Source organism: Euprymna scolopes, chromosome 41, assembly GCF_053919585.1.
Source record: "Euprymna scolopes isolate OS-2025 chromosome 41, ASM5391958v1, whole genome shotgun sequence".
Classification (NCBI taxonomy): Eukaryota; Metazoa; Mollusca; class Cephalopoda; order Sepiida; family Sepiolidae; genus Euprymna; species Euprymna scolopes.
In genome coordinates this window covers 69,187,848-69,200,608 of record NC_136522.1, presented here as the reverse complement: position 1 = coordinate 69,200,608, position 12,761 = coordinate 69,187,848, and the positions used below count along the sequence as shown (strand labels likewise).

At 36.2% G+C, this 12,761-nt stretch overlaps 1 protein-coding gene across 37 annotated transcripts in view; it reads right to left on the bottom strand.

Moving 5' to 3' along the window:
* LOC145266600 (splicing regulator ARVCF-like) overlaps positions 1-12,761 on the bottom strand; it is a 494,180-nt gene that overhangs the window by 144,839 nt on the left and 336,580 nt on the right. For all 37 annotated transcript variants that reach the window (XR_013864759.1, XR_013864755.1, XR_013864758.1 and 34 more), the window contains one exon: positions 8,296-8,568. Coding sequence is in view for 27 of the 37 variants with exons in the window: in XM_080122458.1 (XP_079978584.1) it covers positions 8,296-8,568 (273 nt within the window). In the remaining 10 variants the exon portion in view is untranslated. The remainder of the gene's footprint in view (positions 1-8,295; positions 8,569-12,761) is intronic.

The window sequence follows — 12,761 nt, the reverse complement described above, 5'->3', positions numbered from 1 at the left end:
ATTAGCCATAAAAGAGACCCTGAGGAGGCCACACCCAAGAGTTATCGCGAAGTACAGACAAACAAAATTATATAGAAATCAGTTAGTTACAACTTTTCAGAAAGTTTTATTATTAATTCAAGGCATCAATTTTTTTTTAATAAGCACAAAAATATCAATTTTAGCCATTTTAAACCCGAAAGGCACCCCTAGGGGGGGGGGCAACGGGAGTTTTCCCGGAAAATCCATTCTGTTACTTTTTTACTCATATCATGTTTAATGTTTGTGCAAAATTTCAAAAAATTCCAAAGCGTAGTTATTGGGAAAAGTGCAGAGAGACGAACGGACGAGGGTGAATTTACAGGTACACCCTCCTATTGTCGGAGAGGGGGGGGGCAAAAAATAATCTGCTATATAACGGAAAGTCATAGTTCTGCATGTTTGGTTGGCTAAAACTCAAGAACTACCAAAGATACATTTATAAAGCTTATATATACAAATTCAGTATGACCACAATCAGTTTATGGTAAAAAAAAAAAAATAAATAAATAAAAAATAAGAAATCAGTCTGATGCAATAACAGAAACTGAATAGCAACCATTATCAAAAGTTAGACAGTATAAGGAAAATTTGTCACTCAGATTCCAGGGAGCATCACTTGTTATTGCCAGTGAGCAATCACTGATAATATTGAATTTGGTTTGTTTTTATGGCATCTCAACCATCTTTAGGGTTATCTGGCTAAAACTCAGAAATAACCAAAAGATACATTTACAAAGCTTATATGTCCAGACTCAGTATGACCAGTTTATGGTAAAAAAATAAATAAATAAATAAATAATCATTCACTTTGAGTTCCTTAAACACAAAGTCAGAAAATGAAGCTCCCTCAAAATGGATATCTCTGGGTTGGGACAAAAAAAGAAAATGGCATAGTCTATTGCAGGGTTTCCCAATCTTTTTGCAATAAACGTCTCCCTAAGAACACTCGCATACTTACTACCACCCCCTCCCTACATGCATCCTTACATAAAAATGCTAGTAGCAGTGGTAGTACAAAATTAAAGCGGTAATAAATAATTATATATTCATGTATAAACTTTTTTTTTCAATTATATTTCACCTTTTATTTATACCAATCCATAATTTATTAAACACCATGTTTAAATGTATGTATGCATGTCTGCCTAAAACTTTTGACAGAGGCGACGGATTTTCATGAGATCGGTATCGTTTTGAAGCTCGATCCTCCGGATGACAAATATCGAAAAATCGGCCAAAAACATTAATTCCTTCACCTTCAACTGGGCACTTTTCTACAGGGAGGGGTCGCCTTTTTTGCTGATATTTTCGAAAGTCATCCCCTTTTTTCGATTGACTAGCCTTAATTTAAACCTTCGGCAATTCCGGTTAGGCGATGGACGCAACGCAAAGTTGTCACGTTTTTTTTCTTCAGGTTCTTTTCCTTCTTCGTAGTACAGGTTCGAGCCTGCCTTCCTACTACCATTTTTTTTTTTCTTTCTTTTTTGCTCAACACACACTTTCAAACACCCGGGCAACACTGGGCAACCAGGCTAGTAACAAATAAACGACAATGGTCTATATTCCAAATTTCCAAATGTTGACCATCTTACAATTTATTCCTTTAAGTACGCTGACATGCACAATTCTTAACAGCACCTGTTTCGTAATGCAAAGATGGTGAACATCTTGAAATTTGGTACGTAGACTTTTGTCATTTATCGTATTTATTTGCTTCCCCACCAAAGAAAATTAGGCACAAGGCCGTTTTTAATGTGCGGTAAAAACCAGCTCCCCTAAAAGTAAGCAAAAAGGGGGCACTCTGGTTACCAAAAATAATAATTGTCCCAGTATAGAGGGTTTCCCATCCATTGACTGGTACAAACTATCTTAAGTGCAGCATCTGCAGAAAGATACTACACTTTGATCCCGACCCGTTTGTCATTTATTTATTAATAATTAAATATTCATATAATTTATTCACCAAAATTCTACATTGTCAATCGAACGGGAACAACAACAAATCAAATGGGTCAATTAATAAATCAATAAAAATTGCTAATACAATAATCAATAAAAAATCAAAATACAATAATCAATAAAAATCAAAATAATAATCACCGATCAATGTGTTGATGATCAGCAATATATTTTGGAATATTTGGTCCGATATCTCCCCCCCCCCTCCTCACATAGGCATCACCACTTATCAAGGCCAGGAGGCCACTCGAGGATAAGGGTTAAAGAGTGTACAGTAGACAATTGGACAATATAGTAATCGTTAGTAATAAAAAATTTGGTAAATTTGATAACTTATATGGAACGGCTCATCAAAAACTTTTTTACGTCAGACTTGAAGACAACCATATTGTAGTCAGCTGGAAAGCAGGAAAACGGCAGACAGATCCCGAGGCGTGCAGTTCTAAGAAAGAGCTTTTGTTCATGGAATCTACGTTTAGGTTTAGGCACAGATAAAGAGTGGGGGGGAATTATTGATAGTGTTTTCAACTAGACAAGTGTTTCTTGTGAAAGTTTGGCGAGAGGGGGGGGTCCATAGATTGGAGCTCAGTCGAGCACCTGCCATGAAAATAACGATAAAGCACAGAGACAAACTCGCAACATCTCTTCTGTGAGAAAGAGGTTGCAGGGAAGAGAAAAGGACATCCTCTACGAGGCTACGAAGTTTATTTTGAACTCTATCAAGGCAGGATAAGTCCTTTCTAGCAGCTCCTGCCTAGATGTGGCAACAGTACTCCATCCTTGGACATTTGATAAAAAAGTCTTAGAAGGGAATCACCACTTATCAAGGCCCAGAGGCCACTCGAGGATAAGGGCTAAAGAGTGTACAGTGGTCAAAAGGCCAATATCATAGTAATCGTCAGAAGTTTAAATTTGGTAAATTGGATTACTTAAAGGGAACGGCTCATCAAGAGCTTGTCACTACATCCAATTCGATTTCTGTTCTTAGGCCCCATTCGCTAGATGAGAAAGACTTGTTGAAGCTGTGAATCAGAAATCAATCAGATTCAGGAAACACATAAGAAGCTTTGTCAACATTACAGGGTATTGATTCTGGAATTAATTTTTCTAATTAAAAATGTGATGTAGTCAATTTCAACATGAAATAAAATGGGTTGAGAAACACCTAGTAATGTTACTCGGACTTCTCAGTCTTTCACCGCCCCCTAAAGAATCTCAGGGACACCCTTTACGATAAATTTGGCCATCGTCCACCTGAAGTTTCCTAACGCCCCCACCCCTCTGATGGGCAGTAAGGACCTCACTGGGAAACTCTGATCTATTGCAATAACACAAAATGGATAGCAACCATTACCAAAAGTTAGGAAGTGCCAGGAAGACCTGTCACTCAGACACCAGGGAACACTAGTTATTATTGCCAGAGAGCAATCACTGATTATGTTGGATTTGGTTTGTTTTACGGCATATCAACCACCTATGAGTTATTTAATGCAGAATAAAGTTGTCAAAAAATAATTCTTTAATTATTTTGTATTCTTAGAATACACTTTTTTTTTTTTTTTGCCTTTTCACCCCCAAATAAGGCACAGTGATACGTTCGTGTAGGGGGCTACTATTTGGGATATAATTTCCAGGGATACTATGTAGGGAGTTGAGTGCGACGAACATGCACGGAAGCGCTCAAGAATTGTATGCCAATGTCCAAATTGGGCCTACCTACGGTGAAAAAGAGTTTGTCCAAGGGCTATTAAAAAAAAAAAAAAAAAAAAAAAGATACTAGAGAGATTCGAAGAATAACTACCACGGTTGCTCCGGTAATGTGTTGTGTTGAGTTACTGCATTCGGGACCATATTGAGGTGTACAGGTTCAAATCGATGGTGTTGTGTGGGATCGTGTTGTGTCAAAATCGACGGAGGTGTTTAGGTTCAAATCGACAGAAGTTTTCAGGATCTTGTTGGGTCACGTGAACGAAATTGTTCGGGACTGTGCTTCCGCGTGTGATAACAATTCTTTTTTTTTTTTTTTATTTCTTCCCTTGTGGAGGGAGTTGAGCAGCAAGATGTCTGTTTACATTACACTTGAACTTCTGCATGTCAGTACAGTCATGGGAGCAGGAACCCGGAACAGAATTTCAAAGTCTAGCAGTTCGAGGAAAGGAACTATTAGAGTAGAAGGTGTTCTGACATCTAGGGATCTCTACTGTATAGGGGTGGGATTTAGCTGCTTGTCGGGTTTGTCGGGGGTATTTACGCCGAGGGAGTACAAGTGCTTGCAGTTCGTCAGAAGACTTACTATTAAAATACTTATTAAAAACAGGCAGAGGGATACAGCATTTTGTCGATGGGACAGGGGTTGAAGCCTTGCTGACAATGCGGGGCTTATTAGGTCGATGACATTGCTCTTTTTTATGCATTTGAGCAGACACAATCCCCAAAACTACATTTGTTTGATGCAATTTATTTTGTTTTACGCCACATCAGCCGTATATAGGTGATTTAATGCTAAATAAAGGTGTCAAATATAATTCTAGGTACGTGCAAAATAAATACCAGATCTCCAAAATGTATAAACATTTTGGCCTCTCCCTTCACTTGAAAATTCACTAAAAATTCAAGGAATCAATCGATTTTAATGAAATTTTCTATATTTATTGATTAACAATCACATAATATAATGAAACAATTATTTTCCTAAATGTGATTGGAAATATATTAAAAACAAAAAACACCTTTAATAAAGTTATTCTTTTGCTATTATTACTCTTTGAGAATACCCAGACCTAAGCTGGAAAAGGGCTCAAACAATCTCCAAACCTACAGACGAATAGCATTTGTTTGATGTAGTTTATTTTACAGTATATCAACCATTTATGCGTGATTTAATGCCTAATCTAATTGTTAGATAGAATTCTGGGTAATGGCTGATCTCCAAAATGTATAAAAATTTTGCCCTTCAATCGAAAATTCACTAAAATGCAAGCAATCAATCGATTTTAATGAAATTTTCAGTATTTATTAATTAACAATCACATAATATAATGACCCCATTAATTTTTTTTTAAAAGGTTAGTGAAAAATGTATAAAAACAAAACAAAAAACTTTTACTAAAGTTATAGTTTTAAGTACTAAAAAATGCCTTAAAACAAATGATTGAGAGAAAAAAAAAAATGGACAAAGATCTTGCATTTTTGGAATTCTTCGCACTATTGTTCTGGTCTCGAACGTTATTCTCACAACGTTTCGGTTGATGTAACCTCCAACCTTCTTCAGGTGTATTATGTTGAACTTAGGGTAAACTCAGTTTGCAAGGACATGTAGCATGATGGATAAAAGTGCTAAGTTACAATCAGTAGACTTAACTTGGAACATAAAATTAGCTACTTATATTTTCTCTACCGCTCTCCCGCAACCCAGGACTGTACCCTAATAAACAAAGTCTCTGACAGCATAGATACAGCACTTTCCCTCGACACTAGCGTGCAAGTGCATGTGTTTGATGACTTCAATGTCCACCACAACAACTGGCTTGGATTTTCTACTTACGCAAATGCAGCTGGTAGCACAACACATAACTTCTCTATATCTCATTCCCTATTACATATACATTTCCGACACGTTTCCCAGACCAGCAAGATCAATATGCCTCACTTCTAGATCCATTTCTGACCACAGTTCTTAAGGATTATGTAACGAATACCCACAGCCCACTTGGGAATGTTGATTACACTGTAATAGTGGTAGAATTCTCAACCCAAAATTGAAGAACCACTACTCAAAACAACGAGGTATTATAAAAAAGCTGACTGGGAAGCAATCAGGGATCTCATCAGCTAAACAGTGCACAAAGAAGACCACTGAATGTTTAAAAACTGCAATTGAAGCACAAGTTCCCACGCGGAAATTCTATATCAAGCCCCACTCTCACCAATGGTTTACTTATATTTGTGCAGTTGCCATTGCTTAAAGGCAGCATGTGTACCATAGATGTAACCAACATCACCTTACAGCTGCTGTATAGATGTAACCAGTCCATCACCTTATAGCTGCTGAACTTCTGACCGACCATCAATATGGATTTAGGCAAGCCGGTTCCACATTAGATATCCTAACTGTAATCTCTGAATGTATATACCATTCACTGGACAAAGCAGGGGAGGGTAGAGTGGTAGCCGTTGATATATCTAAGGCTTTTGACAGGGCATGGTACGATGGTCTTCTAAGGAAAATCAGATCATAAAGCTGTTGGTTTGTTGCATGGCTCCTCCATGATGCATTGAGGGCTTCCTGAGCATCCGCGCGTAACAGCTATCCAGTCTTTTCTGCAGCACATTTGTAAGAGTCCATGCCTCAGCATCATGGAGAAGGACCGTTTCTACTGTGGCAACAAAGTTTTACTTTCAACTTTTCTGGGAGAGTGGATGACCAGAAAGAAGAAAAAAGAAAAAAAAAGGAAAACGAAACGAAATAAAACGAAAAAAAAAAGAAAAATGGAAAATAAAGAAACAAAAGAAAAAAGAAAAAGTAAAGAAAAAAGAAAAAGTAAAGAAAAATGAAAAAGTAAAGAAAAAAGTAAAGAAAAATGAAAAAGAAAAAAGAAGAAAGAAAAAGAGAAAAAGTAAACGAAAAAGGAAAAAAGAAAACGAAAAAAGAAAGAAAGAAAAGAAAGAAAGAAAAGAAAGAAAGGAAGAAAAGGAAGGAAGAAAAGGAAAGAAGAAAAGGAAGGAAGAAATAAAAGGAAGAAAAGAAAGGAAGAAAAGAAAGGAAGAAAAGAAAGGAAGAAAAGGAAGGAAGAAAAGAAAGGAAGAAAAGAAAGGAAGAAAAGGAAGGAAGAAAAGGAAGGAAGAAAAGGAAGGAAGAAATAAAAGGAAGAAAAGAAAGAAAAGAAAGGAAGAAAAGGAAGGAAGAAAAGGAAGGAAGAAAAGGAAGAAATAAAAGAAAGGCAGAAATAAAAGAAAGGCAGAAATAAAAAAGAAAGGAAGAAATAAATAAAAAAGAAAGGAAGAAATAAATAAAAAAGAAAGGAAGAAATAAATAAAGAAATGAAGGGAGAAATAAATAAAGAAATGAAGGGAGAAAGATAGAAAAAAGGGGGGAAAAAGTAGGAGGAGATATGTACAGAGAGAAAGATAGCTTGATATAGGTAAGAATAAATACTAATGTTGGGACGATTAATCGGAATCGGTAAAATTGATGCCTATTTTCCGATGCCAAAACGATTCTTTTAATCGTCTTTTTTTTTATTTGATTTTGTTTAAAATAAAATCTTCCATTGCTGGTTATGATGATTAAATAATAAATATTTATTGATTTTAAAATATCAGTAAAACCAAAATCGATAGATCACTCTCCACAAGTTTATTTTTATGTTTAGGAAAATATCGGCATATTTATTTTTTACGAAGATTGGGGAAAATAACAATCTTATAGTTAAATAATTAGAGATTTATAAAGAATCAGAATCGGTAATTGTATCGGAATTGGGAAAAATACTGGAATCATCCAATCACTAATAGATACACATGTATATCTAGAAAAATAAAGCGTGTAAAAAAAGAAAAAAAATTTAATGAAAAAAAAAAAGTTACATTGCCTGAGAGTACTTCTTTTAAACTCCTCAGCCTAACGTTTACAGGGAATATGAACTGGAATAGATACATTGAGAGCATTGCCAAGGCTGCTGCAAAGAAGGTAGGCTCTCTCTACCGTGCTAGAAAATTACTTACGCCTGAAAGTATCCTGTACCTCTATAAGGCCACTATTCGCCCATGTATGGAGTACTGTTGTCACATTTAGGCTGGTGCATCTGCTGCTTGTCTCTCACTCCTGGACAGGGTTCAAAAGAGAGTCGCCAACCTGATAGGTCCTGAACTGTCATCTAGGGTTCAGCCTCTCTGCCATCGACGAAATGTTGCATCTCTCTGCGTGTTCTACAAATACTTTAATGGTGAATGCTCTGACGAACTGCAAACATTTGTACCTCCTCGACGTGACTACCCCCGACAAACCTGACAAGCAACTAAGTCCCACCCCTTTACAGTAGAGATCCCTAGGTGTAAGAAAGCCTTTTACTCCAATAGTTTCTTCCCCAGAACTGCAAGTCTCTGAAACTCCCTTTCGGAATTCTGCTTTCCCAACTGTACTGATATGCAGAAGTTCAAGTTTAATGTGAACAGACATCTTGCTACTCATCTCCCTTCATAATACCCCTGCAAATTATGTCCCCGATAGTGGCCCCCTACTTCAAAGTGGCACTGTGCCTTATTTGGGGTGAAAATTGAATAAAAAAAAAAAAATAAAAAAATAAAATAACTTACAATTTCTGCCATCAACTGAAGGTGTTGCTTGTCCATCAGATTCTCCATCTAACGGTTTGGGCGTTTCAAGATTGTAATAATCTGGCCTGTTTCGGGGCAAACTATTCTCCCCAGGATAATAGCGGCCTTCATCATCTTCGGCATTGACTAACCGAGGAGGATAGCCACTTGGAGGTTCATTCATATAATTCGCGAGGGGTTCATTTCGAAGCGGGTTTTGATCCACCTCTGCTTCCCGGTATGAAGGGGGTCCGTCACCGTAATGATTAGTAGCTGCAAAGAAAAAAAAAAAAAGATTCACGTGGTACAATGGGGAAAGAGGTAGCTGGTTACTTTTAATGCATCTAAAACCAAACCTTTATCTTTACATCATCAACGCTCTGATCCCCATCTGGCATCAACTGAAATGAATGGCTCTCATCTTGGGGGGGGGCTCATGTTTTGACAAGCTTCTGAGCTGGACCTTTACTCATGATCTGAAATGGAACACGTACATCAAATCCGTTGCCAAGGTGGCTGGAAAAATGGTGGGATCCTTCAATCGATCCAGTAGATATCTCACTGCTGATGCAATTCTCTATCTATATAAAAGCCAAGGATGGAGTACTGTTGCCACATCTGGGCAGGAGCTGCTAGAAAAGACTTATCCTGCCTTGATAGAGTTCAAAATAGACTTTGTAGCCTCGTAGAGGGTGCCCTTTTCTCTTCCCTGAAACCTTTTTCTCACAGAAGAGATATTGCGAGTTTGTCTTTGCTTTATTGTTATTTTCATGGCAAGGGCTCGACTGAGCTTCAATCTATGCCCCCCCCCGCCTCGCCAAACTTTCACAGGAAACACTAGTCTAGTTGAAAACACTATCAATAATTTCATCTGCTCTTTATCTGTGCCTAGACCTAAACGTAGATTCCATGAACAAAGCTTCTTTCTTAGAACTGCACACCTGTGGAATTGTCTTCCGTTTTCCTGCCTTCCAGCTGACTTTATGGTTATCTTCAAGTCCAACATAAACAAGTTTTTGATGAGCTGTTCCACTTAAGTTAACAAATTTACCGAATATCCATTACTAACGATTACTATATTGCCCAATTGTCTACTGTACACACTTTAACCCTTATCCTCGAGCGGCCTCTGGGCCTTGATAGCGGGGATGCCTACGTAAAAAAAGAAATATTTTGAAGATAAAAATTGAAGACATATACACATCGATGAAAGTGACAATTTGGTGAACCGGCATATTAACTGTCTTAAACCATTTCCTGTTTTGAGAATCTAAGTAGATGGTGTCATTTTACCGGCTAAAAGCCCATAAAACAAAGATACACACACAAAAAATGCTATTATTTGTCATATCGTCTGTGACCTTGCACCTCGGAAGAGATGCACTTTTGGCATAGATATATTTTTATAATACATCTATTACATACTTCAATGAGGTTTGAACTGGTTTTCTCCAAAGGCGGAAGTTTCATGGGAATATCTAATTCACAAACGGTGTCCAGTCGCTTGTATATGCAGTTTTTGCAGGGAGGTGTTAACATTCTCCTATATACAGCGCCTGGTATTCCCAAATGGTTACCCTTCTGGTACTGGCCAGGCCCAACGTTGCTTAACTTTGGTGATCTAATGAAAACCTGTGTCAATGTGATTATACTACATCTTACTACTATATATATATATATTATATATATATATATATTATATATATATATATATTATATATATATATATATATTATATATATATATATTATATATATATATATATATATATATATATATATATATATATATATATATATATACTAGCAGATGTACAGTCTTAAACATAAATAATAAAAAAAAAAAAAGAAAGAAACCGAGACAAGTTCCTGCGAGTATTAAGTCTTTTTCTAAACAGTTCATTTCTTGTAAGTAAAAAAAAAAAAAAAAGATGGAAAAATACTTGAGCTGAAACCGAAACCTAAAGACAGTGACATGATAACCATTAGGCCAGCTTGCTACGAATGTTTAAAAATGTTTTCAAACCTACATATTCTTAACATAAGGAAGCTGTCATGTGAACGATTCACACATGTGCAGTCGTGAAACAGTTAAGAATCCGATAACCCTCCCAAGTATCAATTTTTCAATGTTGATCCCTTAGCAACCCTTTGAAAACCGATTAAAAAGTTTTCCACATGTCTGAATACCTTATATACCAACATTCAAGTCTGTAGATCAAAAATTCGCTTAGATTGAGAGTTGTCCTCACACACACATTCTCACTTATATATATATATATAAGTAGGTTGTAGTTTGCTTGAAGCATTGTTGAAGAAAATTATAAGGTAAAATTAAAAGCCAAGAACAATGCGAGATTTTTTTTTTTTATATATAGAGTAAAATTAAATGCAAACAAAAGAAATAAAGTTCTTTTTTTTGTTGTTTGTTTTTTCTTTTTTACACAAATTTTAACTCTAAACAACAGTAATTTTTTTTTTTCTGTTGTATTCAATGGTGATATAAATCTCAATATATTTCAGACTTATTAGTCCATTTTCAAGAGAAGACAGCGGAAGAGTGTTCAAAATTGGAAAAGTAGCCGCAGAGTTTGCCACATGATACCGCGAAATTGTTCTATATTATATTATATATATATTCTGAACGAACCCAACTTATATATATATTTTTTTTTTTTTTTCATAAGTGTTTCGGTTTCGATTCAAGCTAATGCACCCAAGTCATATGGATATATTTTTTTTATTTTTGAAATCACAACTTTATAATATATAAAAATCGATAGAACATTAACTCTATAATAATGTATACAAAATCTGCAAGAATTAAAATATCATATTTAAGTGTACTTTACGACTGGGCTGTGCAGGGCATTCGTGCTAGCTTAGATAAATACTTTTTAACAAAAAAGCTACAATAATATTAGAGCGTCTTCACTTACACTGAACATCTACAGAATGCCAATATCAATATATTATATATGAATGAGTCCTCTGCGGAATTTCCGCAGGGCCCGCTAGTGTATATATATATGCAGACATGCCATTAATAATACAAATCAAGAGATTGTACATTCAAGATAAAATTTACACATTATGGTAAGAAGCAAAACAGTTCACACAAAGAGTTCCTATTTACTTGCCTCCCCACGAGGGCAGAGTTAGACACAAGGTCGGTTTTTAATGTGGGGAAAATCCAGCTCCCAAAAAGGAAGGGGCACTCTGGATAGGAGCAAAAATAAAAATTGTCTCATTCATGAAGGATATCTCATCCACTGACCGAGGACAGAAAAGGTGAAGTGTAGCATCAGAACAGATACTACACTGTGATCTTAGCTCGAATTGCAATTTTGGCAATAAGTTAGTAGCGTACCATTGCAAGACTCGTTTATCTCACTTCATCGAACAAATAAAGCAAATAAAATTTTAACAAATTTCACAAGAATTCTTAATAGAGTTCCAATGACTACTGGAGAGAAGTTGATGAATATAGATAAATTTTATTTTTTCTTTAGTGTAATTATGCAGTGAGCACTACTATTATATAAATCTCACCTGTCTGTTTAATTGTATGTGTGTATGTATGTGTGTGTGTGTGTGTGTATGTCTGCCTAAAACTTTTGACAGAGGCGACGGATTTTCACGAGATTGTTATAATTTTGAAGCTCGACCCTTCAGACCAAAAATTGGCTAAAAACTTTAATTCCTTCATCCTCAACTGGGCAATTTTTTACAAGGAAGGTCGTTTTTTTTTGGGTTTTTTTTTGCATAGCCATTTTTATAAGTCATCGTATCGGTTGGATTGACTTTACTAATTTCAACGTTCCGAACTTCCGGTCGTGTCATGGAGTAGGGGTAAGACGTCAGGTTTTCTTTCACTTTCTTTTCCATCTTCGCGTCACGGGTTCGAGCCTGCCTGCTACCACTTTTTTTTTTTTTTTTTTCTCAACACACACCTTCAAACACCTGGGCAACGCCGGGCACCTAGGCTAATCTTATAGATTTTATAAATAAATTATTTGGTGCTCTATTTATACGACAACGGGGCCTAATGGTTTAATTTTCCCAGGAACACTAGGACATCATCATCACCATCATCTCCATCCGTTTATCATCTGCTTTAAATGCTAGCATACATTGGATGCTTTTAAGAAATCGATTACTAAACTAACCCATACCTGTCCAGATCTTTATCTATGCCTCGTTCAGGTCCATTTTTATCACTTATTCCATGTGAACTGCACCTTCTACTTCAACTGTTCTACATCAACTAGCCCAAGAACTTTCATGCATTTTTTTTAATGTGGCCATACCATGTAAGTCTCCTGTTCTGCACATATCTTATACTGATCAGAACTAAGTCTACCTTTCAGGTGCACATTTATACATCATTCTCATTCAATTTCTCTCCATGCAACGCATGTCTTCAACGCTCACTGGCCAAGTTTCACTTCCATACGTCATCACACT